Source organism: Ranitomeya variabilis, chromosome 2 (assembly GCF_051348905.1).
Source record: "Ranitomeya variabilis isolate aRanVar5 chromosome 2, aRanVar5.hap1, whole genome shotgun sequence".
In the NCBI taxonomy this organism is placed as follows: Eukaryota; Metazoa; Chordata; class Amphibia; order Anura; family Dendrobatidae; genus Ranitomeya; species Ranitomeya variabilis.
The window spans coordinates 236,680,445-236,707,879 of NC_135233.1; the positions used below are offsets into that span (position 1 = coordinate 236,680,445).

At 45.9% G+C, this 27,435-nt stretch overlaps 1 protein-coding gene across 3 annotated transcripts; it reads right to left on the bottom strand.

Moving 5' to 3' along the window:
• Window positions 1-295: 295 nt before the first annotated feature.
• Window positions 296-19,465, bottom strand: TBC1D25 (TBC1 domain family member 25). Of its 3 annotated transcripts, XR_013221184.1 has the most exons (7): window positions 19,306-19,465; window positions 14,351-14,460; window positions 9,535-9,686; window positions 9,250-9,371; window positions 8,945-9,133; window positions 5,152-8,005; window positions 296-4,695 (listed from the first exon to the last, which is right to left on the bottom strand). XR_013221184.1 is itself a non-coding variant. In XM_077284128.1 (6 exons), exons 1-6 carry the CDS (start codon window positions 19,417-19,419, stop codon window positions 6,554-6,556), a joined length of 2,139 nt encoding a protein of 712 aa, XP_077140243.1. In that variant the 5' UTR covers window positions 19,420-19,465; the 3' UTR covers window positions 5,027-6,553. The 3 variants fall into 3 exon arrangements, 2 of the variants coding, with proteins under 2 accessions (XP_077140243.1, XP_077140244.1); XM_077284128.1 differs by lacking the exon at window positions 296-4,695 and having other exon boundaries at window positions 5,027-8,005; XM_077284129.1 differs by lacking the exons at window positions 296-4,695; window positions 19,306-19,465 and having other exon boundaries at window positions 5,027-8,005; window positions 14,355-14,458.
• Window positions 19,466-27,435: the final 7,970 nt, after the last annotated feature.

Sequence of the window (27,435 nt, forward strand, 5' to 3'; positions counted from 1 at the left end):
CGGAGATGTCCTCCTTAGATATGTGGTGGAGCATGCCAAAAAATTTCTTATGACTGTGTAAGAAATTGTAGATGTACAGTATGGTCCAGTAGAAAGCTATGGTTTCATATTACAGCTTGGACTACGAACACTTCGTCCTGCGGTGCAGAATGTTCTTCGTTTTCAGGTGTTCAGATTTTGGTGCTCTAGCCGTGAATCTCAATGACAAGACCAAGTACATAACACGGCAATGTGGCTGCAGATTAGGTCAGTGCTAGAAGAGAAGAGTGAAATAACTAGCCACACGGCATTTAACCCTTAATAATGTTTATTTACATGAAAAGGGCACAAAAACAGAGCTTATAATTTATGGGCGATTCCCTGTAAGGCATAGAGTCCGGTAATACTCATTTATTACAGAGTGATCACATCCTCACAAGTCTCTTCCCATCCATTCCTCATTCTCAGATTGCCCAGGGGGTGATTTAAGGACACTCGTCTTACGGTGCAGAATGTGCTCAATTGGAAATAGTAAGGAGAGGATTATTTATGTTCTGGTGCCTCATCTGCTACTACATGAATCAAAATGAAAGGCCAAACCTAATCATGTTACATGTCTGGAACGCAAAAGGAGGGACAAGAGGAAAAACAAATCAATTTTCCCACAGCGGTACATTATCAACATCTGCCATCTCTCCACAATGGTCTAGAACTGCACTATGATCTAGAACTGCACTATGATAATGGAGAATGGTCATCATCGTCTGCTACGCTTCTAACAAGTCCTGTGGTGGAGAGTAATGTGAAGGTTATATTGGGATTTAAGAGACCTTTCTAAGAAAAGGAGAAGGTGGGTGGATACATTCTGATTTGGGATGGGGATACATGGGGACTTTGAAAGTGACAGATCTAGCGTCCAAAGACCGCTGTGTGCAGTGTAATGCAAGCAAATGGGGTCGTATCACGACCCACAAGGTACATAGTAACATAGTTAGTAAGGCCGAAAAAAGACATTTGTCCATCCAGTTCAGCCTATATTCCTATATTCCATCATAATAAATCCCCAGATCTACATCCTTCTACAGAACCTAATAATTGTATGATACAATATTGTTCTGCTCCAGGAAGACATCCAGGCCTCTCTTGAACCCCTCGACTGAGTTCGCCATCACCACCTCCTCAGGCAAGCAATTCCAGATTCTCACTGCCCTAACAGTAAAGAATCCTCTTCTATGTTGGTGGAAAAACCTTCTCTCCTCCAGACGCAAAGAATGCCCCCTTGTGCCCGTCACCTTCCTTGGTATAAACAGATCCTCAGCGAGATATTTGTATTGTCCCCTTATATACTTATACATGGTTATTAGATCGCCCCTCAGTCGTCTTTTTTCTAGACTAAATAATCCTAATTTCGCTAATCTATCTGGGTATTGTAGTTCTCCCATCCCCTTTATTAACTTTGTTGCCCTCCTTTGTACTCTCTCTAGTTCCATTATATCCTTCCTGAGCACCGGTGCCCACAACTGGACACAGTACTCCATGTGCGGTCTAACTAGGGATTTGTACAGAGGCAGTATAATGCTCTCATCATGTGTATCCAGACCTCTTTTAATGCACCCCATGATCCTGTTTGCCTTGGCAGCTGCTGCCTGGCACTGGCTGCTCCAGGTAAGTTTATCACGAGAAACAACTAGTAAAAATCCAATGGCTTCTGACTTTTTGCGAATTGCTTGTCGAGGTACCTTATGGGTCATAGTGCAACCCCATTCACTTGCACTATGCTGCGAGGTAGCAGTAATTTTGAACAGCATGTCGTGTCCCCACTAAAGTCACCGTGTTGCCCTAGGCTTAATGTGGATCCATCACCAAAAGACCATTTATAAGATGCCCTTATAACACTTTGAGACCACTCACTCAGAGCTAATTAACTGCTCTACAAGGCAACAGTGGGCGAGTCAGCCCGATGACTTTTTTTGCATACATCACACCCCGCATTCAATCTGCATTGCCCTGCTAGCATAGCCCTATTATGGCGTCTTATAGACAGCCTTATATTTAGAGGGCTGCTTGGTAATAAGGAATGCATTCTTTCTATTCCTGCTGCAGGTAATCGTACCATGCATAGGCAGATTGAAAGCATCTTGGCCTGAGGTTAGAAACAATTCTATACCCCAGAGGTGACGTCACTTAACACTCAGCAAACCAGTCTTAGTGGAGTAGGAGGAGATTGGTATTCATGCCCATTTACTAATGGGGCACAAGCAGGACCCCAAAGCAGGAGATGGTCATTGCTCAACCAGTTCTGAACCTAAAAAATATGGGTCTTCCCTTTCCAAGGCACTTTAAGGCCGAGTCACACTGTGCTACCAGTGCCCATTTAATTTATGTGCCCGAAAAGCTCTCATTTCATGTCAAATATCCTTAAACCCCCATTTACCCTATGGAGAGCAAAAGAGCGTCCTTTTGGCCTCCATCAGGCTGGTATGTGACAGCATAATTCATTCTTAAAAGGTGTTGTATTGCTAGTATTGGGGTTAATGTGTTCATTGTTGGTGGCTGGGTAGCTGGGATGCCCCCCAAAAATCCTGAAAATGGGACTGTGCAAAGCCATGTCTGAATAGAGCTGAGGTCGATCGTGCACTTCCACTCCATTCATTCTCCACGGGAAGCTAGAAATTGTTGAGTGCAGCAGTCCACTATCTCCAGCTAGAAAAAGAGCGGAAGGGCAAATACTCTACCTCTTCTCTATTCACATAGGGCTCGGCCGAACCCCATTTTCAGGATTGGTGGGTGCCAGCAGTCGGACCCTTAGGGTCAATTTAGACATGGGCCTTAGTGTTACGTTCAGATTTAAACGACATGTATGTGCAGAGATATATTGCATCAGAAGGAATAAATCGTGAACAATTACTTATGCTCCACCTGCACAATAGCACAGACACAGCTGGCACAGACTCCAAAAGTGCTTTCCAGCATTACAAAATGCCACTGGAGGCATGCGGATATCTGTAGTTCCCAGGGCTGCAAATCACCGGTATAAAATAAGATTGAGCTGGGAATAGGGTCTGTGCCGCATGGAGACTTTTTGGTGCTACGGGTTTTAACTGGGTGACAGCTGATGATTTCTACTTTATATATCGATTTCCAGCAATGTAAGAGGAGATGTACATCTCTATCACTATATGGCATTTACTGAGGGCAAAAAATTGGGATAGAAGTAGGAATGTCAGTGTGTCGAGTGCTGGCAGGTAAAAGATGGATGTGATATCACTGTACGACCCATGGTGATCATCGTACCAATAAAGGGTTAAACAAGGTGAATAATGTTTTTTTTTTTCTTACTTTATACAATTTTCTGCCTCTACCCCAATTTTGAAAAATAAAAGGAGACCCTCTGAGGCTAAAGCTACACCATAAAGTTCATCAGTAAGTCTCAAATACGACGAGTGACCAAAACCTGTGAGATTTGGTGGCATTTTGCTGCATATAAATAGAAAACTGCAGATATGCTGCAAACAGGTTGCAGTTACACGTGGCTTACAATCTGGAAAAAAATAAATAAGTTCAGCAATTTTAGATTTTTTCCAACTGTTATGTTCGCAATGCAATTCGAGCAAGTGTAAAGGGAAGCTTCTGGGCAAATCAATGGGAGAATGATTCGGTCACCATAATGGAAATTAAATAGGGGAATGTTTAAACGGTAGTGTAATCCCTTGCTGAATCCTATTCCTTGTTGCACATGTGCATCTATAAAAACATTCTTTGGCAAAAAAAACAACAAATTAAACAGAAGAAAAGCAGCAATATAATTCAATACAAAGTACAAAAACACAAAATAAATAGGAGGCACAGTGCGCCCATGTGCAAATAAGAGGCTGGAATGAAATGAACATCGACCAGGGTGACTACAACGCACCACGGACCCCATTGTTGAGGCGACACTGCATTACTTTAAGATACCTGGCTCCTCGCCTGAATACATAGGGCCCTCTTGACTATTACGCAGTGTATGGTATCCATCCCCCATGCTTTACAGTACAGGATGCAGCTTCAGTTATCTAGACAAAACATGATTTGTTCTTTATGGAAATACCCAGTCAGGGCTGACACTGGGACCAGCCCCAGGCCTCACAGACTATGCATTCCGGATTTGGATTCAGTCTATTGTCAGAATAGAAATACTATATATTATGTAGAATTATGAGCATTATTACAAAGTCTATACAATGCTAAACTGATGAAATGTAACTAAGAGTTCCACTTTGACCTATACTATGATCACTCACTGACCTCTACCTCCACCAGCGCCATCAGACTGAGGGGACCCAGAGAACCTGTCCTGCAGACTATTGCCCTTTTAGAATACATTTTCAAACATTCTACTTAAATCTGCCCCATGACTTGTAAGATAACTGCTGCCATCTAGTGGGTACAGATGCCACTGCGTTTACCCCTCGACTGCAGTATGCCTTCTGGGTTTTTTGGGGGTTTTTTTTTTGCAATAACTAACATTTTAGCTCTTTGCAATCCTGGAATATTCTGATTTCATTGATAAGGATACAGTGAAAAAAAACAACAAACTAAAAAAAAATATACAATATGTAAGCTTAAATTGATGCCTCCAACATCAAATAATTCATTCCTTCTCCCAATTCTATAAATTCAATATTTGCATTATCTGTGTGCTATATCAACCTAAAAATGAACCCGTGTGCTAGGCTAAGGCTATGTGCACACGTAGGAAATGTGGTGCAGAATTTTCTGCACTAAATCTGCATCTGCAGATTTGATGCAGTTTCTGCGCAGTTTCTGTGCAGTTTCTGTGCAGATTCTGTGCAGATTCTATGCAGATTCTATGCAGTTTCTGCGCAGTTTCTGCGCAGTTTCTGTGCAGTACAATGTAAATCAATGGGGAAAAAAAAAAGCTGTGCACATGGTGCAGAAAAATCTGCAGCAGAAACGCTGCAGAACTGCACAAAAGAAGCGACGTGCACTTCTTTGAAATCTGCAGCGTTTCTGCGCAGTTTTTTCTGCACCATGTGCACAGCTTTTTTTTTTCCCATTGATTTACATTGTACTATAAATCACAGTGCAGTTCTGCAGCGTTTCTGCAGCAGAATAATCTGCTGCAGTTCTGCACCAATTCTGCACTAAATCTGCATCGTGTGCACATACCCTTAAAAAGGAAAATGTATACTATCTGTAAAAAAAAAACAAAAAAAACAAACAAACCAAAAAACCCACATTACACAATTTGTCGTGGCACTCTGGCTCCCCCTGCTGTTCACTTACAGCAAAGGTAGAGTCCTTATAATTTACAGTGCATTATTAATACCCACCTTGGCATCAGGATTTTATCTATTAATTGGTAAAATATCTAAAAAAAAGATCACTGCGGATATTGGGGGTTATAATAGGGAGCACTTTAGGCACCGACAGGATGATTAAAAGTCTAAAGTTGTCGTCCACTTTGCACTTGTGTTAATGTAATCTAGGGAACCCCTGTTGGAGATCAGCTGGCTATGTGCCGATTGCTTTGCCTGATTATATTGCCAGCCAGATAAGCTTGAACTCCAGACCTCTGTCTCCACATGGCTTTCTAGCAGAACTAACCATTCAGCTGCGAGGAATTGATAGCAATCGTACAGGATATAATAATGCAGCTTCATAGAGAAAACAATAAGTAACCTGTAAATGAAATCTCGGCACTTTTTTCCCCACTTTGCTCACATGATGCGCTTCTGTCCATACAACACAGCGGTTCTCCCTGGTCATTTTATAGGGACAACAGAGCCAAAAACCTTTTCTGCTGCCATTGGAAATGTGACGTGCAGGAGTCCTGGATCTAAACCAATGACAAGGTCGGACTCAGTGCCTCCCACATTAACGAGACCTGCTTGAGTGGTGGTAGAACTAGGAGGCCCAGCATCTCTTTCCATGCTTCGACTGTAAATGTCTACAACTACTAACTGGGAATACGCTATGACCGGACTCGCCTACAGACCCGTTACCGATCTAGACACAAGGACCAATGTCTTATCATATTAATCTAAGGATCATAAGTGGCAGTCCGTGTAGATAAAACTGATTCATACATCTCCCTGATACTAACGCTACAATAAATGTATTGATATTAACATGTCCTGGTTATAAGATATCATAGCACAGCAGACCTGACCCAGGAGCAGAAACGGAGTATTACATGAGATGGCAGTCCCTGCCCTGGTTATAATAATCTAGGCTTAATATTATTTTGGGCTTTGTTGGAACAATGTCACTACACTTTTCTGAAACAAAGGTCCTGCTGATGTTTTCCAGTCGGGATACATATAAACCACTTGTGGATATAAGTATATAACTAGTGTAGGAGGCCGGGATGAACAGCGGCTCAATTGAAGGTTCCAGGCCAGAAGGCTGATACACACCAGAGTGCTATAAAACTGTCAAATCCATAAAGTGTGTTGTTCAGTATCACCCTGGAACTAAATTGGTTCACCACAGAAACACCAAATGTCTCCTCTGGAAATTTTCTGGGCTCTCGACCAGCAGATGAATTCAAGAAGACAGAATTGTATGGTCAGGAGGTGGCAGGAGATTCTGCAGCTGCCTCATCTCCTTCCTCCGAATCCCACACTTTAGACTGTAGGTAGTCGGCAAAGAGAGCTTTAGCGCGGTGGAGAACGCGGTTTAGGTTGTGCCTTCGGACCAGGCGGTTAAAGTGCATTGCAAGCTCATCATAACCCATGTTTTGTTTCATAATTTGCTCACGGTGCTCCAACAAAATGGAAAGACATAAAAAGAGCATGAAGGGGTTCCCTCGTCCAAACTCTTGGGGCGGAGGTAGGCTGATCGGAGCTGGGGAACTGGCCGCAGTCTGCTCAGCTTCCAGCTGAGACTCTCCTTCATCCTTAGCAGCAGAGGTTGGCTCACTGGGGTCCGTCGTAGCAAGAGATGTAGGGCTTTGAGAAGTAGGAGTGCATGAGGTTAACGAAGGATTGGACATGGATTTGGAGACCCCCAACGAATCAGGAGGTTTAATGAGAGGCTCTTGTTCCCAAAACCGTTCTTCATCTTCCTCCTCAGTGGACTGTCGAACCTGGAGGACAGGAATCAGGGGCAGATCCTCAGAATCAAAGCTTGACCTAGCATTATTAGCAGCATAACACTTAAACTCTCCAAAGCTGGCCTGCTTCAACATCGGACACCTCACAGGGGTTGATTCTTGCTCTCCATCGGGTTCTGTTTTTTCCAATATCATCTCAGTTTGCTCTTGCTCAGTCTCTACATGGTTCGTCGATACCGCCTCCTCACCCTCCGGGCTCAGCCCACGGTCTGGACGCATCATGTGCCTCCTCCGGGTGTTTTTAAGACATTCCCCTGGTGCACATGGAGGTCCTAACAGCTCCACTTCTTTTTCTGGAGGATCAGGAGGTAATGAGCTCCACATCACCTCTAGCATCCTTAGAGCATCCTCAAAAGCAAATTCCCTCTTGAGCTCTAGAAGCAGCCAGCGGTAGCAGAAGAAGAGGTCATCTGCACCCCGAGACATTAGGTAAGTATTGAACTCTGGGTCAGAATACCGCAGCAATAATTTTAGATGTGCGAATTTCACAGACATGCATTCCCCGTCCATACGGAAGTTCCCTTCTAACCTTTTCATAATGCCACAAAAACAGATAAAAGCATGGGCTTCATTGTCCATCACAGCCAGGATGGGTGAGGCGATGTCACTCATGCCCTGGCAGTAAGACACCTGTGGGTGGGTAACGGCGTATGTGGTTAGCAAGTCATGCAAGGCTTGTAGGTGAGGGTTGTCCTCTGAACCTGAAAAATAGGGATGGGTACGATCTGTACGCAGGACATCCTTCATGACGTTGCCCTGGATGAACTCCAAGTCCTCCTGGCTGCACCGTTCCCTCCACTCACTCTTAAGCTGGTAATACTCTCGGGTTTTTGCCTTCATGTAATCCATACGCTCCTGCCCCGTCAGACCATCTGGGTACACGTTCAAGAGATATCGCCAGACGACCTGAATGAAAAAGAACATAGGAGAATACAGGAACAGGGTTTGGGAATTTCATATCTAATAGAGGGCAAGGAAAACACACAGAAGAAAAGTATTAATACTTGCAATATACAATGCACTATTTCACCATAAGAAATCGTACAAGTCCTATGTGACTACAGTTAAGCTCTCCACTGTTGTATGCTGCGTCCTGTCACATCTCTGTACAAGTCACATAACTGAAATGCTTCTTGTTAGTCCCATTATTATTAGGAATCTTCCTTTGGCTGATCTATGACAATCTCACCATAAAACCTCTTTCTTTACAGGGACATTCTGTAATTGTGCCACCAGCTTGTAGAGAAGGATCCAATATGACAAAGACAAGAAGAACAACCTACAACCTTCTTCGCCCCTCGTATTTCTTATAAAGGCATGGTTCTGAAGCTTGACCGGCTGCTACAGAGAAGCTGTGCTTCTGATATATATCCTCTAAGATGTGAAACATTCTAGAGTCCATGAGGTTGGGGAGTCTCAGGGTGAAAGAGACAATATTGGCATTCGGAAGCAGATCCCTTGTCCTTCCAGTATGACGTAGAAGTAACTGGTAAAACAAGCAGCAGGGCAGACGTGTACAAAGCCACTGATGACAGACACTCAATATTTGCATAAGATGGAGTAAAAACGGAAAATGACAAGATCCGTAAGCAACTTCTTGATTGCACTCAGTCATCTGTTCTGATTGTTCCCCTCCAAAAGATTAATTCTGAGCGCTCCCCACAACGATCGGCGTATGGGAGGAGGACCACATTATAACAATCTAGAAACTCTCTTAAAAGAAAGTCCTAAATAAATAAATAAATAAATATTGTTGAACTTATGGTTTTAATGACATATGTACAAAAATATCAACAACTGTCATCTGACAAGTATGGATAATTTTCAGAAAATATAAAACCTTACCTTTCTCAATGAAGGCTCGACGCCTCCATGGTATATACGCAGACGGAGCTCCTCGGGGCGGCTGAGCTGCCCCTCATGGTTTAGGAAGGTGTGGAATTCCACGTCACTCAGCGGCGGCTTGAAAGGCTTCACATCTTCACCATAAGTCCAGCTCAGGGCTTGCTGCATCCTGGAGATTGTGCGACCTACCTGTATCCCGACAAAGACAAAAGCAGAATGTGAAAATCAGGCCAATAACAAGCTCCCTCCCCCCCGATTATACAGGACGGGAAAAACCACATCAAGGGGCACAAGACGGGTCTCACCTGGGACAGGATGGACTGAGTGAATGGCAGAGCCGCGCTGAGCGTCCGCTTATCCACGAAGAACAAGTCTGTGCCAATGACATCTTTGGGGCTGATTATGTCCCAGTCTTCCAGCAGGGGACCTTGGTGTATAACACAGAGCAGAGTAATGAATGATGAGAGAGAAGTGTGACGCCCCCCACAGGCACCACTTATGAAGGTGCACTGTTATTATGGCTGGCACACTGTAGAGCAGACAGCCTGCCTGGCAAGCACTGCCACCTTCACCTTGGTGTGATGACTTACTGTCCTCTGACGGCTTGATGTCGAGCTTCAGCTGCAGGTACGGCTTGGATGCACTAGCAAACGCGGTTCCCAAGTCCCAGTCCGACATCAGGGAAAGGTAGATCTCATGTCCTTGCTTATCCCGACCCAAGTAGCTGATTCCAAAGTTCTTCCTATGAGCAATGGTGTGTGACAAGTGGCTTAGGTTTACATACAAGACCGACATATGCATCACACAGGTCTAAATGGCACACAGAATTAGATCACACGGATCTAATCCGCACGCACGTACCGTACATCACACAGAGCTAAACAGCTCATATACCTACATCACACAGACATACAGTGGGTACGGAAGGTATTCAGACCCCTTTAATTTTTTTCACTCTGTTTCATTGCAGCCATTTGGTAAATTCAAAAAAGTTCATTTTTTCTCATTAATGTACACTCTGCACCCCACCTTGACTGAAAAAAACTGAAATGTAGAAATTTTTGCAAATTTATTAAAAAGAAAAACTGAAATATCACATGGTGATAATACTTATACCCTTTGCTCAGTATGGAGTAGAAGCACCTTTTGTGCTAGTACAGCCATGAGTCTTCTTGGGAATGATGCAACAAGTTTTTCACCCCTGGATTTGGGGATCCTCTCCAGTTCCATCAGGTTGGATGGTGAACGTTGGTGGACAGCCATTTTCAGGTCTCTCCAGAAATGTTCAATTGGGTTTAGGTCAGGGTTCTGACTTGGCCAGTCATCAATGGTCACAGAGTTGTTCTGAAGCCATTCCTTTGTTATTTTAGCTGTGTGCTTAGGGTCATTGTCTTGTTGGAAGTTGAACCTTCGGCCAAGTCTGAGGTCCAGAGCACTTTGGGAGAGGTTTTCATCCAGGATCTCTCTGTACTTGGCCGCATTCGTGTTTCCTTCAATGACAATCAGTCGTCCTGTCCCTGAAAAACACCCCCATAGCATGATCTTGCCACCACGTTTCACTGTTGGGATTGTATTGGGCAGGTGATGAGCAGTGCCTGGTTTTCTCCACACATACAGCTTAGAATTATCACCAAAAAGGTCTATCTTCGTCTCAAGAGACCAGAGAATCTTATTTCTCATAGTCTGGGAGTCCTTCATGTGTTTTTTAGCAAACTCTATGCAGGCTTTCATATGTCTTGCACTGAGGAGAGGCTTCCGTCAGGCCACTCTGCCATAAAGACTGGTGGAGGGCTGCAGTGATAGTTGACTTATGGAACTTTCCCCCCATTTCCCTACTGCATCTCTGGAGCTCAGCCACAGTGATCTTGGGGTTCTTCTTTACCTCTCACCAAGGCTCTTCTCCTACGATTGCTCAGTTTGGCTGGACAGCCAGGTCTAGGAAGACTTCTGGTGGTCCCAAACTTCTTCCATTTAAAGGGAACCTGTCACCCCCCCCAGGCGTTTGTAACTAAAAGAGCCACCTTGTGCAGCACTAATGCTGCATTCTGACAAGGTGGCTCTTTTACTTTTTCTTCCTGCCACTGCTGAAATAATTGTTTATGAAATTTGTCCCTCATACCTTGAAATCGCCCGGGAGGCAGGTCTTTCCCCCCTAAAACAGACACACCACAGCCGTCACTCAGGGCCTCTGCATGCCGGGCGCCGCCTCCTCTTCCTTCATTAGCGTCCCTGGCGCCTGCGCTGTAAGTTTTTTTTTCTGGCATGCGCAGTTGCGCTGCCCTTTGAACTTACAGCGCAGGTGCCGGGGACGCTAATGAAGGAAGAGGAGGCGGCGCCCGGCGTGCAGAGGCCCTGAGTGACAGCTGTGGTGCGTGTTTTAGGGGGGAAAGCCCTGCCCCCCGGGCGATTTCAAGGTATGAGGGACAAATTTCATAAACGATTATTTCAGCAGTGGCAGGAACAAGAAGTAAAAGAGCCACCTTGTCAGAATGCAGCATTAGTGCTGCACAAGGTGGTTCTTTTAGTTACAAACGCCTGGGGGGGGGTGACAGGTTCTCTTTAAATGGAAAAAGTTTGGGACCACCTGTCTCTGAGCTCCTTGGCCAGTTCCTTTGACCTCATGATTCTCATTTGGTCTGACATGCACTGTGAGCTGTGAGGTCTTATATAGACAGGTGTGCGCCTTTCCAAATCAAGTCCTATCAGTTTAATTAAACACAGCAGAGTGTACATTAATGTGAAAAAAATGATTTTTTTTAATTTACCAAATGGCTGCAATGAAACAAAATGAAAAATTTAAAGGGGTCTGAATACTTTCCGTACCCACTGTACATCACACAAAGATCTAAATGGCAGTCTTACATACTTCACACACAAACTGCACACACACATACATTACACAGATCTAAATCTCATGAATCTAGACCGCAAACATACACACATCACACACAAAGTGAACATACATCACACAGATCTAAACGGCTCATATAAACACATCACACACACAGATTGCACAAAGATCTAAATGGCAGTCTTAGGGTACTGTCACACTCTGCAACTTTCCAACGATCACGACCAGCGATACGACCTGGCCGTGATCGTTGGAAAGTCGTTGTGTGGTCGCTGGAGAGCTGTCACACAGACCGCTCTCCAGCGACCAACGATGCCGAGGGCCCCGGGTAACCAGGGTAAACATCGGGTTACTAAGCGCAGGGCCGCGCTTAGTAACCCGATGTTTACCCTGGTTACCAGCGCCAAAGTAAAAAAAAAAAAAAACCGTACATACTCACATTCCGGTGTCCTTCAGGTCCCTTGCAGTCTGCTTCCCGCTCTGACTGAGTGCCGCCGTAAAGTGAAAGCAGATCACAGCGGTGACGTTGCCGCTGTGCTCTGTACTGCCTTACGGCCGGGAGTCAGTCAGAGCGGGAAGCAGACGGCAAGGGACCTGAAGGACACCGGAATGTGAGTATGTACGTTTTTGTTTTTTTTTTACTTTTACGCTGGTAACCAGGGTAAACATCGGGTTACTAAGCGCGGCCCTGCGCTTAGTAACCCGATGTTTACCCTGGTCACAAGCGAATGCATCGCTGTCACACACAACGATCCAGCGATGACAGCGGGAGATCCAGCGACGAAAGAAAGTTCCAAACGATCTGCTACGACGTACGATTCTCAGCAGGGTCCCTGATCGCTGCTGCGTGTCAGACACAGCGATATCGTATGGATATCGCTGGAACGTCACAGATCGTACCGTCGTAGCGCTCAAAGTGCCACTGTGTGACAGTACCCTTACATACGTCACACACAAACTGCACACTAGAACATTACACAATCTGCAAACATTCATATAAGATCTACAGACATCTAAATGGCGCACACACACACACACACAACAGACACAAATGGTACACATACAGACATCATACATATAAAATTCACTCACAGATCAAATACATGAACTCCAAACACAACCTAGTGACGTGCCCATAGCCTCCAATCTGTCCAAACTTGCCAAAGAAGATAAAGGGAAAACCCTAACAGACGATTGCTTCCATATTCATTTGACTTCTTCCTGCTTGAAGGGATTCTCAGCATCATTTCTAATTCTGCGCTGCTGCATAAAGATTAACTAGAATTAAAGAAGCACTTCCACCAAAGTTTATCCTCTTAATATATTGCAGTCATATTATATAGCACTGTGTACTAACAATTGCTCATTTTGCCTTTCTACCTACCTAAAGGGAATCTGTCACCCCCAGGGACATATATGACCTATTAATATGGGCATACAGGTGATTGAAATGGTATACGAGTTCTGGCTGTCTGCCTCATATTAATGGTCTTGTTGTTGAAGAATCTTATATTCTTTCCTTATATGCTAATGATTTCTTCCAGGCTCCGGGGCGTGCAGTGCCTGGAAGAAATCCCTGCTCTTTGTCCTCTTTATACTACCCCGCTCCCATAAGTGTCAGTTATGGAGCTGGAATCCTCAGAAATAGATACCTCATCCTCCCCTCTGTGGGCACTGCACTCCGGGATCTTCTGCTCAGGTGCCGGAGAGTCACTGTGCCCTCCCGATAAGGTGCTCTCCCCACTTCCTCCCCGCAGTCATCGCTAGGAACCATGTGTACATGGAGATGACTATGCAGGAAGGAAGAGGGGAGAGCACCTTATCGGCGAGCACACCAGAGATCACTGGAGCGCAAGATCTCTGAATACAGCGCCCATAGAAGGGAGGAAAAGGTACTTATAGTGAAGGCAGTGCAGGGCACAGGTGCTGGATTCCTGCTCCATAACAGACGTGCATGGGAGAGGGGTAGTATTATAATGAAGTTACAAGGCAGGGATTTCTTTCAAGGCACTGCATGCCCCAGAGCATGGAAGTCATCATTAGCATAAGGAAACAAAATAACATTTCTCAACAAGACCGCTAATATGGGGCAGACAGGTAGGACTAGCTTAACATTTCTATCAATTAATAGGTCATATATGTCGCAAGGGTGTCACAGATTCCCTTAAATTCTTCTCTTATCTGCTCCATGTAGAAAGAGGAAGTCTCTTGTCCCTGCATTTATCATTCCCCTCCAACTCGTAACCCAGCTGCTCCCCCCACTCCCCACAGCCATAGACTTTTTCAGTGACTCATGACTTGTGTAGAGAAAATTGACCTCCTGTTTCTACATTGAGCTTATAAGGAGTCAGCCAGTCAGTTTTTAATTACGTGATGACATAGACCTAATGGAAGAGAGAAGAATTAGCTGGGTAGAAAGGCAAAATGAGCTGCACAGTGCTATATAATATGGTGATTGCAATATAATAATAGGATAAACATTTTGATGGGAGGAGGAGGAGGGGGCTTCTTTAATAATATCCCTTATTTGAGTACTGATATACAAAGCAGCTCACCCACTCAGATCAAAGGCCCGGGTCAGGATATGTTGTAGGACATCCAGTGAGGTGATCTGGGGGTCCACAGCGAAGGAGCGAGATTCAGGCTGTAAGATACCTTCACATTTCTAAAAAAAATAAAAATGGGAGACAAAGCAACTTCTGAGCGGAGGCCACAAGTACGTCTATTATGCTCCAAGACATGTACTAAACCTGAGCACATAATATAATATTAACTGGTGGTCATAACGCAGCTCGTATCAACTTTTCTTTTAGATATCTCAGAGGTATCACAAGGAGACAAGCCTGGGTTTAGTCTCCACGGTAAAAGATGTGCAGACACTTGGATGACCAGCGGATAATAGGTTTGTGGGTAGCAGGTTCAACCCCGAAAACAGAGGCAGAAGGAGCCGCCATATTGGATTTCAGCAGGTTGCATCTTTTGCTTCCTGTTAAAATGCCAGAACCCAGTTGTTGGCAGCCCAGCATTTTACACCATCACTCTAATGCAGTGTAGAGGAGTTGTGCTTGGTACTTGTAGTACATCTGTGTATGCCACTGAAGTCACTGGAGATAGGGCACAGCACAGATGGCAAACAGGGTGCCAGGTATGGGTATGGTCACAGTTGTGCTATGATATTTCTGGGAAATCTTAATGTCAATTAGATCCATTTAATAAGACTGTTCTGAATAACACCAATCCACCGGCTGTGCGGCACTTCAGGGAAATGACAAGTGCAATCAGTGGCTGGGTTCACACGAGCGTTTTACAAAACTGTCTCATCCAGGGAAAAAAAAAAAAGTTTCTGCATCTTTATTGTGTTTCGTATGTCCGCGTGCCACCCACACCGTCAGGTTATGTCATGTCCGCGTGCCACCGGCACCGTCAGGTTATGTCATGTCCGCGTGCCACCGGCACCGTCAGGTTATGTCATGTCCACGTGCCACCGGCACCGTCAGGTTATGTCATGTCCACGTGCCACCGGCACCGTCAGGTTATGTCATGTCCACGTGCCACCGGCACCGTCAGGTTATGTCATGTCCACGTGCCACCGGCACCGTCAGGTTATGTCATGTCCACGTGCCACCGGCACCGTCAGGTTATGTCATGTCCACGTGCCACCGGCACCGTCAGGTTATGTCATGTCCACGTGCCACCGGCACCGTCAGGTTATGTCATGTCCACGTGCCACCGGCACCGTCAGGTTATGTCATGTCCACGTGCCACCGGCACCGTCAGGTTATGTCATGTCCACGTGCCACCGGCACCGTCGGTTATGTCATGTCCGCGTGCCACCCACACTACCAGGTTATGTCATGTCCGCGTGCCACCCACACTGTCAGGTTATGTCATGTCCGCGTGCCACCCACACTGTCAGGTTATGTCATGTCCGCGTGCCACCCACACTGTCAGGTTATGTCATGTCCGCGTGCCACCCACACTGTCAGGTTATGTCATGTCCGCGTGCCACCCACACTGTCAGGTTATGTCATGTCCACATGCCACCCACACTATCAGGTTATGTTCGTGTGTACAGCACACAGTATTTTAAATGAACAATTCACTAAATAATGAAACGACAAATACAGCTTCTTATCTTAACTGTAATGGATCCGTGAAAAACTAAACATACATGACATGGATGGTAACCGATGATTGTTAGCACATCCACTGACATATAATGGGCGAGTCTGACCCAGCGTACAGTTCACAGATGGGATTTTTTTTTTTTTTTTTACTTGCAGCGTGCAAACAGGGTCAGGTGAACTACCACATTGATTTGCATTGGTACTTGTGCTGTCTATATGCTGACACATGGAGCCATACGGACTCGACATCTATGGATGGCATCCACAGACGGTATGTGCAGTCCAGCGTTATTTATGTACTAGATGGAGGCCCGATGCCATCGCATCGGGAAGGTGGTTATGTCATGATGGGGGCAGGCTTTGCAGCGTTGAGAATCTCTCCTCCCATGTGCTCACCCACCTATCCACTCTCTCTTTCGCCATGTGCTGACTTCTCCTGTCTGTGCTCTCTTTCTTGACCCGACTACCCCATGTGCTATGCGCTCCTTCTGTACAAAGATGGTGACAGTCAGTGAATCATTAGGCTGATCCCGGTGACAGCGTGTTCACGACGGTGTTCCGCTGGTGGTACCGTGCAAGAGTCTGCATATGGCATATACAGTGTGTGTGGTGCGTACGGCATATACAGAGTGTGTGTTGCGTTGTGTGTGTGTGTGTGTGTGTTGCGACGGTGTTCCGCTGGTGGTACCGCGCAAGAGGCTAGTAGCACCAGCAGTTTCCATATTGAGACACCCATCACTTGGGTGTCCCAATATGGAGGTCGGTGACCTTCCGCAGCTTGGAATTCTGGGATCCGGACACATCTGGACAGAACAGGATGTGAAGACATTACAGGGTAAGTACCGTAAGACGCACCCAGGTTTTAGAGGTGGAAAATAGGGAAAAAAAATATTTGAAGCAAAACAAAAAAATGTGGTAAAATTGAGTAACATACTATTATACCGGTATGTGGTGTTATTATATATAATAGTATGTTATTATGTTGGAAGCTACAGGTAGAAGTTGGTGCTGCGGGACCAGTGTGGTGTCTGTAAAGTACTGTATGAAGACGCTGGACGGTGAGTATAAGAATGGGGGCACAGGGCTTATATTTAAAGCACCACTCCAGAACTGAAAAATAACACTGGAGTGCTGCTTTAAGATCCCATTGGGAGAACTATAACTCCCAGCATGTCCTGCAGATCCTATGGCATGCTGGGAGTTATAGCTCACCACAGGAGTGGCAGAGTGCTTTATTGTGTGTTGTAAAGACTAACCTTTTAATTGTGGCAGCCAGCCAGATGGAGCATCCCATGACTGCAAACACAGAACCCTCCCTCTTGTTGCCTTTCCACAGCACAGGTCATAAGAGGAAGCCAGCAGATTCTAGTGGGGAGTCTGAAGGACCTGTGATGACATCAGAAGAGGGAGGGCTCTGTGCTGCCATGTGATGCTCCAGCCCGCCCTCTTCATGACATCACACAGGTCCTTATGCCTCAGCATCCAGCACAGCCAGGCAGGTATGCAGCAATCTGGTCTCCTCCAGCCCCTGCTGCTGCCTCCTCCTCCACCAGACACACAGATCTCCCCAGCTGCTGCAGGAATCCGGCGCTGGGGAAGCCATGTGTGTCCCTGTGTAAGTGAAGGAGTATTCATGTGCTGCTCCCTGCTCAGCTGACAGGTGGGCGGGGAAGCAACTAATGAATATTCACTGCACTTTAATCATCAAGACCAGCCTGGATTCTGGGCAGCTGGGACATTTTTCTGCCTCCTGCAAGTGGGATCACAGTGCAATCCCACTAGCCGCTGCCCCCTCCTCACATGCTACATTCCAACCATAAGACGCACCCACACTTTTCTCCCAAATTTGGAGGAAAAAAAGTGTGTCTTATGGTCGGAAAAATACGGTATGTATGTATGTATGTATGTATGTATGTATGTATGTATGTATGTATGTATGTATGTATGTATGTATGTATATGTATATGTATATATATATATATATATATATATATATATATATATATATATATATAACAATGTGGCACAATGTGTATGGGATACTGTACGGGCAGCACGGTGTCTCAGTGGATAGCACAGCAGCCTTGCAGCACTGGGGTCCTGGGTTGAAACCCCACCAAGGACATCTGCAAAGAGTTGGTATGTTCTCTCTGTGTTTGTGTGGGTTTCCTCTGGGTTCCTCCCACACTCCAAAAACATACTGATAGGGAATTTAGATTGTGAGCCCCAACAGGGACAGTGATGATAATGTGTGCAACCTGTAAAGCGCCGCAGATTATGTTAGCGCTATATAAAAATAAAGATTATTAATAAAGATTATTACTGTACAGCATAGCAGGTATGCAGTGGATTTGGAACAGGACTGAGGCCGATAGGGGTGCGGTGAATTTGGGAACAGGACTGAGGCCGGCAGGGGTACAGTGGATTTGGGTACCGGACTAGGGCGGATAAAGGTGCACTGGACTTGGGAACAGGACTGAGGCCGGTAGGGGTGCAGGGGATTTGGGTACAGGACTGAGGCCGGTAGGGGTGCAGGGGATTTGGGTACAGGACTGAGGCCGGTAGGGGTGCAGGGGATTTGGGTACAGGACTGAGGCCGGTAGGGGTGCAGGGGATTTGGGTACAGGACTGAGGCCGGTAGGGGTGCAGGGGATTTGGGTACAGGACTGAGGCCGGTAAGGGTGCAGGGGATTTGGGTACAGGAGTGAGGCCGGTAGGGGTGCAGGGGATTTGGGTACAGGAGTGAGGCCGGTAGGGGTGCAGGGGATTTGGGTACAGGAGTGAGGCCGGTAGGGGTGCAGGGGATTTGGGTACAGGAGTGAGGCCGGTAGGGGTGCAGGGGATTTGGGTACAGGACTGAGACCGGTAGGGGGTGCAGGGGATTTGGGTACAGGACTGAGGCCGGTAGGGGTGCAGGGGATTTGGGTACAGGACTGAGGCCGGTAGGGGTGCAGGGGATTTGGGTACAGGACTGAGGCCGGTAGGGGTGCAGGGGATTTGGGTACAGGACTGAGGCCGGTAGGGGTGCAGGGGATTTGGGTACAGGACTGAGGCCGGTAGGGGTGCAGGGGATTTGGGTACAGGACTGAGGCCGGTAAGGGTGCAGGGGATTTGGGTACAGGACTGAGGCCGGTAGGGGTGCAAGGGATTTGGGTACAGGACTGAGGCCGGTAGGGGTGCAGGGGATTTGGGTACAGGACTGAGGCCGGTAGGGGTGCAAGGGATTTGGGTACAGGAGTGAGGCCGGTAGGGGTGCAGGGGATTTGGGTTCAGGACACTGGGTTCTGACGTTATGTGTCGGCACTGTACACACCGGCACACAACGCCACCGTACGATGGCAGCTCCCCATGTAATACACGTCACAACAGAAGCCCCAACTCACCCGGACCCGGACTCGCACCACCTCCCGTTCCTCCTCCTCCTCCATGTCCCGGGCCTCCCTCCGCCGCCGTCGCCGCTGCTCCTCAATCTGGAGAACATCCGGGAATGACGTCATCTACAGCACCGTAAGATTCCATCCTGCCCTCCACCACTAGAGCGCGCTCCACCCGCCGTCACGTGCCCTCCCTGCAGCCGCCATGCTTGTGTGTACTAAATGCTCCTCATTGTGCTTTACAGACCATGACAAGATGGCTCCTGCAGGACGGACACTCCGGAGGTCCGGCGCACACCGCCCTCTCCCTGCAGACTCGTCTTACTCATTGTTTTGAACCCTGTCATTCTGCCCAGCGCCCACTCATGAAGGGGCCGAGCTGTAGTACTGTATCACCTACACACAGCACGCAGGGGTAGAGCCCGTGGCGCTGCTGATGGTGGCTGCTCCATCCCAGGTAGAATGCATAGAAGGACTTAGCGCTCCAAAGATGTAAAAATCAGGACGATTTATCTAAAAAAAGCAATCCCCTGTATACACAGATAACGTTTCGGCCTTTTGTCAGGCCTTCATCAGAATCTGATTGCCACCAGCACACACTTGCCGACACCCTAAGCGCTGCTATCAGAATTCTTTTTTTGTATAGACTTTCTATTATAACCTGCAATTTGTTTCTGATGAAAGTCTGCAGCGTTATCTGTGTACAGGGGATTGCTTTTTTGAGGTAAATATCCCTGATTTTTGCATCTGCTTTGGAGTGCCAAGTCCTTCATATGTGCTAAAATAAAGTCCAGACACAATCCCTGTTATATCTCCTGGTGTTACACTATGTAGGATCTGGAGTGCACTGGACTGTCAGTATGGTGAGTGACAGCCCAGTCGTCCAATCACAGGCCAGCGCATGCTGCGTCAGTAGCTCAATCTGGCCTAGCCTGCGGGCGGTCCTCCAGGCGCCTCCCGTTCTTGATAATTCGCTAGCTATTTAACTGACTATAATAATTAAAGAAAATTGGCTTGAGAAAGGCAGAGAAATCTGCCGAAACGTTGCTGTTAATGGATCAGTAAAGCCATGGTTTTTCATTTTAATTTTTGGAATGGTGCCTGTTTTTTTCAGATTTTCTATTTAACTGACTAGCTATGAGCAGGCCATTGTTGTAGCTTTACTCAGTGGAGTGTGTGCTCAGTGCTCTGTGTCTGATTTCCTGATCTTTATTGCCGAACCTTGGATTTGTATTGACTATTTGTGTGGATTATCCCTTTTGCTCTTGACGCTCTCTGACCTCAGGTACCTAAAGCCAGACTTAAAGGGAACCTGTCACCCCCAAAATCGAGGGTGAGGTAAGCCTACCTGCATCAGGGGCTTATCTACAGCATTCTGTAATGCTGTAGATAAGCCCCCGATGTATCCTAAAAGATGAGAAAAAGAAGTTAGATTATACTCACCCAGGGGCGGTCCGGTCCGATGGGTGTCGAGGTCCGGCGCCTCCCATCTTCATCAGATGACGTCCTCTTCTGGTCTTCACGCTGTGACTCCAGCACAGGCATACTTTGTTTGCCCTGATGAGGGCCGAGCAAAGTACTGCAGTGCGCAGGTGCCGGGCCTCTCTGACCTTTCCCAGCGCCTGCGCACTGCAGTACTTTGCTCTGCCCTCATCAGGGCAAACAAAGTACGCCTGCGCCGGAGCCGTGGTGTGAAGACCAGAAGAGGACGTCATCGTAAGAAGATGGGAGGCCCCGGACCGGACCGCGACGCCCACCGGATCGGACCGCCCGCCCGCCCAGGTGATTATAATCTAACCTCTTTTTCTCATCTTTCAGGATAATAATAATATAATAATAATCTTTATTTATATAGCGCCAACATATTCCGCAGCCCTTTACAACTTATAGAGGGGACTTGTACAGACAATAGACATTACAGCATAACAGAAATCACAGTTCAAAACAGATACAAGGAGGAATGAGGGCCCTGCTCGCAAGCTTACAACCTATGAACATCGGGGGCTTATCTACAGCATTACAGAATGCTGTAGACAAGCCCCTGATGCCGGTCGGCTTAGCTCACCCTCGATTTTTGGGGTGACAGGTTCCCTTTAACCTCTGACTATCCGCTTCTCTTATCCCTTTCTCGTGACTTACCCTCCTGGCATTTGACCCCAGACTGTGACTTGACCATGGCTTTGTCTTGTCCCTCTGTACTACGAGCCCTCCTGTATGTGACCTCAGTCCTCCGAGTCCTGACTACCCTGCTTCACGGCTTGTGTGCAAGTAGTGACTCAGAGTCACAGAATCTGTCAATAAAGCAGTTATCTATACTACTCGACAGGGAATTGCTATTTATGCAAATATATTACAGAATTTTTACCAAAGGTTTGTAGGAGATAAAACTCAGCATATTAGAATATTTTGTTTGTGTGCGTATGTATGTGTGTGTGTAGATATATATTTATTGGAGCGTTCCCAGTATACGGTGGGGCGTTCCCAGGGTCTTGTGGGACGTTCCCGGTATACAGTCAAACGAGAAAGATCTCCAGCGTGGATTTTCATGGAGTTAAAATATCAATTTTATTGGAGACATATTTTAAAACCAATGTTGGTCTACATGCATCATAGGAATGGGGTCCCTGGTGGTCCAAACTGACGCGTTTCGACCATTCAGATCTTATTCATGGTATGAAAACACGCACATCGCTGGTGTTAAATACAAAAACCATATAAGTATATAAGTCTCGTGATGTGTTTTAAATGTACGGCGGGTCTTCTGCCCAGTATACAATAGTACAATAGATCTTGTGGGGATTCCTCTGTATATGGCAGAACTTGTGAGGTATTCTCAATATGAGGCAGATCTTTTGAGGTGTTCCCTATATAGATCGGACTTGGAAGCCGCTTATGCTATACAGTGGGTTTTGTGAGGTGTTCATCTGTATACAGCAGCACTTGTGAGGTGATCCCAGTATATGGCAGAAATTGTGGAATGTTCCTCTGTACACAACAGGTGTTGTGGAGTTCCTCGGTATAACGGCACTTGTGTGGTGTTCACCCCACAAGACCTGCTTCATACTGGGTTCTTGGCAAATCTTGTGGGGTGTTCCTCCTGCTGAGGATGGCTTATTACCTTTCAAACATGTTCATAAAAGGCCAACCAGCGGCAGGGTCATGGACATCCAAGGCTCACTATTGTGTGTGGGCCCATCTAGTCCAATCCCTCACATGAGCTACTGTAGCATAAATGGTCACTTTTGCATCATTACTGGATCATGGCGCAATGGGGGAAGGTAGCCTGGTCTGATGAATCACATTTTACATCATATGGGCAGCATTTTTCTGGTGAAGAGATGGCACCAGGATGTATTATGAGAAGACAAGATGGCAGAGGCAGTGTGGTGGGACAATGTTTTATTGGGAAACCTCGGGTCCTGGCATCATCTGGATGTGACACGATCCACATATGGACCTCAATGTGTAGAGTAGCTGTGTGTCTTCTGACCCAAAGTCGACAGCTTCAGACATATGAGTCTCTTGAGTTCGGATTAGGAGACCCACAGCCAGTCCTTACACAGATCATATTTCACAGATGGTGAAATGAGGCCTTAGTCTACACATAGCTGAAGACAATGACCCTCCATATTTGTACAGAAGAACTACCATGAACATACAGTTATATGAAAAAGTTTGGGCACCCCTATTAATCTTAAGCTTAATGTTTTATAAAAATTGTTTTTTTTGCAACAGCTATTTCAGTTTCATATATCTAATAACTGTTGGACACAGTAATGTTTCTGCCTTGAAATGAGGTTTATTGTACTAACAGAAAATGTGCAATCTGCATTCAAACTAAATTTGACAGGTGCATAAGTATGGGCACCCTTACCATTTTCTTGTTTTAAATACTCCTACCTACTTTTTACTGACTTACTAAAGCACTTTTTTTGGGTTTTGTAACCTCATTGAGCTTTGAACTTCCTAGCCAGGTGTATGCAATCATGAGAAAAGCTACTTAAAGTGGCCACTTGCAAGTTGTTCTCCTGTTTGAATCTTCTCTGAAGAGTGGCATCATGGGCTCCTCAAAACAACTTTCAAATGATCTGAAAACAAAGATTATTCAACATAGCTGTTCAGGGGAAGGATACAAAAAGCTGTCTCAGAGATTTAACCTGTCAATTTCCACTGTGAGGAACATAGTAAGGAAATGGAAGAACACAGGTACAGTTCTTGTTAAGGCCAGAAGTGGCAGGCCAAGAAAAACATCAGAAAGGCAGAGAAGAAAAATGGTGAGATCAGTCAGACAATCCTCAGACCACCTCCAGAGAGCTGCAGCATCAACTTGCTGCAGATGGTGTCACTGTGCATCGGTCAACTATACAACGCACTGTGTTTTTTTGCCACCATGCAGAACGCCTTTTTGTATGACCAAACAACTCAATCTTGGTTTCATCAGTCCACAGGACCTTCTTCCAAAAAGAAATTGGCTTCTCCAAATGTGCTTTTGCATACCTCAGCCGACGCTGTTTGTGACGTCCTTGCAGAAACGGCTTCTTTCGCATCACTCTCCCATACAGCTTATCCTTGTTCAAAGTGCGTTGTATAGTTGACTGATGCACAGTGACACCATCTGCAGCAAGTTGATGCTGCAGCTCTCTGGAGGTGGTCTGAGGATTGTCCTTGACTGATCTCACCATTCTTCTTCTCTGCCTTTCTGATGTTTTTCTTGGCCTGCCACTTCTGGCCTTAACAAGAACTGTACCTGTGTTCTTCCATTTCCTTACTATGTTCCTCACAGTGGAAATTGACAGGTTAAATCTCTGAGACAGCTTTTTGTATCCTTCCCCTGAACAACTATGTTGAATAATCTTTGTTTTCAGATCATTTGACAGTTGTTTTGAGGAGCCCATGATGCCACTCTTCAGAGGAGATTCAAACAGGAGAACAACTTGCAAGTGGCCACTTTAAGTAGCTTTTCTCATGATTGCATAGACCTGGCTATGAAGTTCAAAGCTCAATGAGGTTACAAAACCAAAAAAAGTGCTTTAGTAAGTCAGTAAAAAGTAGGTAGGAGTATTTAAAACAAGAAAATGATAAGGGTGCCCATACTTATGCACCTGTCAAATTTTGTTTGAATGCAGATTGCACATTTTCTGTTATTACAATAAACCTAATTTCAAGGCAGAAACATTACTGTGTCCAACAGTTATTAGATATATGAAACTGAAATAGCTGTTGCAAAAAAAACAATTTTTATAAAACATTAAGCTTAAGATTAATAGGGGTGCCCAAACTTTTTCATATAACTGTATACAGTAATCTGTAAAAATCTCAGCAGCCTCTGGAAACCACAAAGGGCAATCTGCATGAACATCTGAATAGTTTATACATACAGATCCTCCCGCTAGTGATGGCACCATCTTATTTTTCTGACACAAATAATCTTGGATTATAGCAGCAGAAGGTGGCCTGTTCTCTAATTTCCAGCCAGACCTCACACAGTTCGGCTGAACCCAACTGTCACAAGTGTATCACGCCAACCTGTGAGATCTGGGGGTAGAAGATCATTGCGTATTGTAAATCGCAGATCTTCCATAGCCTGTGCGTTTGGATCCCGTATTAAATGAATTTTCTTTTCTTTGGTGCTGAAGAGATTAATGACCCTTTCTGGTCAAAAACATGCAGTTCCATTTCAGCTGGTTCTGATCTGGTCGATAACTCTTCCTATAAAATCTGGCGAGTCACTCTATCCTGCCATTGAAAGCTCTGCTTCCTCGCCCTTAGGAGACGCTATGCTGAATAGGAGCTCATTGTTCCTATTGGAGATGTATCTCCCAGTGCTGTGTGCTAAAGCTAAGTGTTTACAAGAGAAGTTGTTGAGGTGTTCTGTTGTACGTGTGTTTATTCCTCCCTGTCCCTATCCTCCTTCCTATTGTTGGTTGGTGCTTTTGTATGATAGAGGGTTTTTGTTATCCATATTGTTTCTTGCGTGTCTTGTTCACATTACATTTCTGTCCCAAGCTCCATGGGGTTGGGGAAGGGACAGACCAGAGATTAATATGAGCATAATGAGGTTGGAGACTTGGGCCTCTATACCATCAAGGGTACCTCTGAGACAGGGATAGTTAGGGTCCCAGTTCCAGGGACAGTTTGAGGCCCTCTCCCCTACCTAAGACCACCACAGTGTGACACCAACTTATATCGCTATAGATATCCAGGTATGTTACTCACCTGGTCTTAGCTCCAGTGCCAAGTTGTATTTCCTCCTTCCTTTAGGTCTGGCTTCGTCTGTGCTAGTGTGCATCAGGTTTCTATAATAACTTGGTGTGCAGCTCTGATGTCATCATCTAAGGCCTTTAAGGCCGACTCACTCCTGAGCATTCAGGTACCAAGCACATGCTGACACCACATGGTTTGCTGGAATCTAGCCACACCTGGGTACAATCTGCACATCCAGCTCTCCGACAGCCACATCCCTGACTGTCAACTCAGGTCTACTGTTCCTGAGTGATATGCACATCCTTCTCTACTGCATGTGCCTCAACACCAACTCTGCTCTGTTGTTGCTGACTGCCGTTATGGTTAATATATTATAGCTTGCTTTTATAATTTAAAACTATGTATATTCAGTTTAATAACTTTGGTTTTCATTTGTGCTTAGCATTAAGTTTCATCTGTAATAATAACCAGACAGTGTGTAGGTTGTTGCTAATTTGGGGAACTGTGTAATATATTGCCTGGTTTCATACATGTAGGTGCAAGATACCATATTGTTGACCTTATACCCTTATATTCTTGCTATTGATCTGTTGCCTTATGCCTTTTTTATGGTTTTACCGTTCTTCACTGCCTTTTCCTAAATTGCTAATAAAAAGCATCATGGGGCCCTTTAGACAGGCTCTATACAGACACATGTATTTTTGCTTTGACTCTGCGACCAGTTCAGTTGCGACCCCTTGCATCTCTCCAAAAGCTCTCCCTAAGAGGGGTTTCCACGATACTGCTCTACACATACAACTCTACAAAAACCAGGTACCCGGCGACCAACTCATCTCTACTATTCCAAGGTGCGGTCTATATAATTAACTCTGCTGCATCATGGTACCTGCCTTTTCATCTCTGCTGACTCAAGATGCTGCCTGCACACTAAACTATGCTGCATGAAGGTACCTGCATAGCTCTTTCTACTGACCCTAGGTGCTGTCTGTACACTTGACTAGGTTGTCTCTAGCACTTCCAGCTCCACTCATCTGCCATGCTCCATATCCAGATCTACTGGTCCCCATCGTTCTATGTGCCGTCCAGCTGCACTGCATCAAAGCCTTTGGTCCAAGAAACGCAACCTGGCCTACGGCTTGGAGAATCCACCTCACCAGGTGAGCCCAAAAGTCTGATTCATAAGCATAATGATGATAAAATAAAGCTGTTGTATGACTCACACCATCACACGGATGCTTTTTATTCAGACAGGTCTCTGTGACAACTGCAATTTCTGCAAAGAATGGAGCAGATCCTTTTAACCTCTTTGTTCTGTTGCATATAACGCTAACTGTAATCTGTCATTTTAGTGCAAAAAAGAAGCCAGAGCAACAGGAAAAGAAAGCTGGACATAAGATCCACCTAAGGGCTCATACTCACCTGCTCGGATGAGTCTCGCACGTCAATACCCGGCACTGCACCTGGCACTCAGGAGCGGAGCAAAACATGCAGCCGCACGCTCCACTCCTGAGTGCCGGGTATTGACGTGCGAGACTCATCCGAGTTTCTCGCAGGTGAGTATGAGCCCTAAGACTAGCAATAGTGACCCCTAACCTCTGCTCTCTAAAGGTACCTTCACACGAAACGACGCTGCAGCGATAGCGACAACGATGCCGATCGCTGCAGCGTCGCTGTTTGGTCGCTGGAGAGCTGTCACACAGACCGCTCTCCAGCGACCAACGATGCCGAGGTCCCCGGGTAACCATCGGGTTACTAAGCGCAGGGCCGCGCTTAGTAACCCGATGTTTACCCTGGTTACCAGCGTAAAATGTAAAAAAAACAAACAGTACATACTTACATTCGCGTCCCCCGAAGTCCGCTTCCTGCACTGACTGACTGACTGACTGAGCGCCGGCAGTAGCAGGGCACAGCGGTGACGTCACCGCTGTGCTGTGC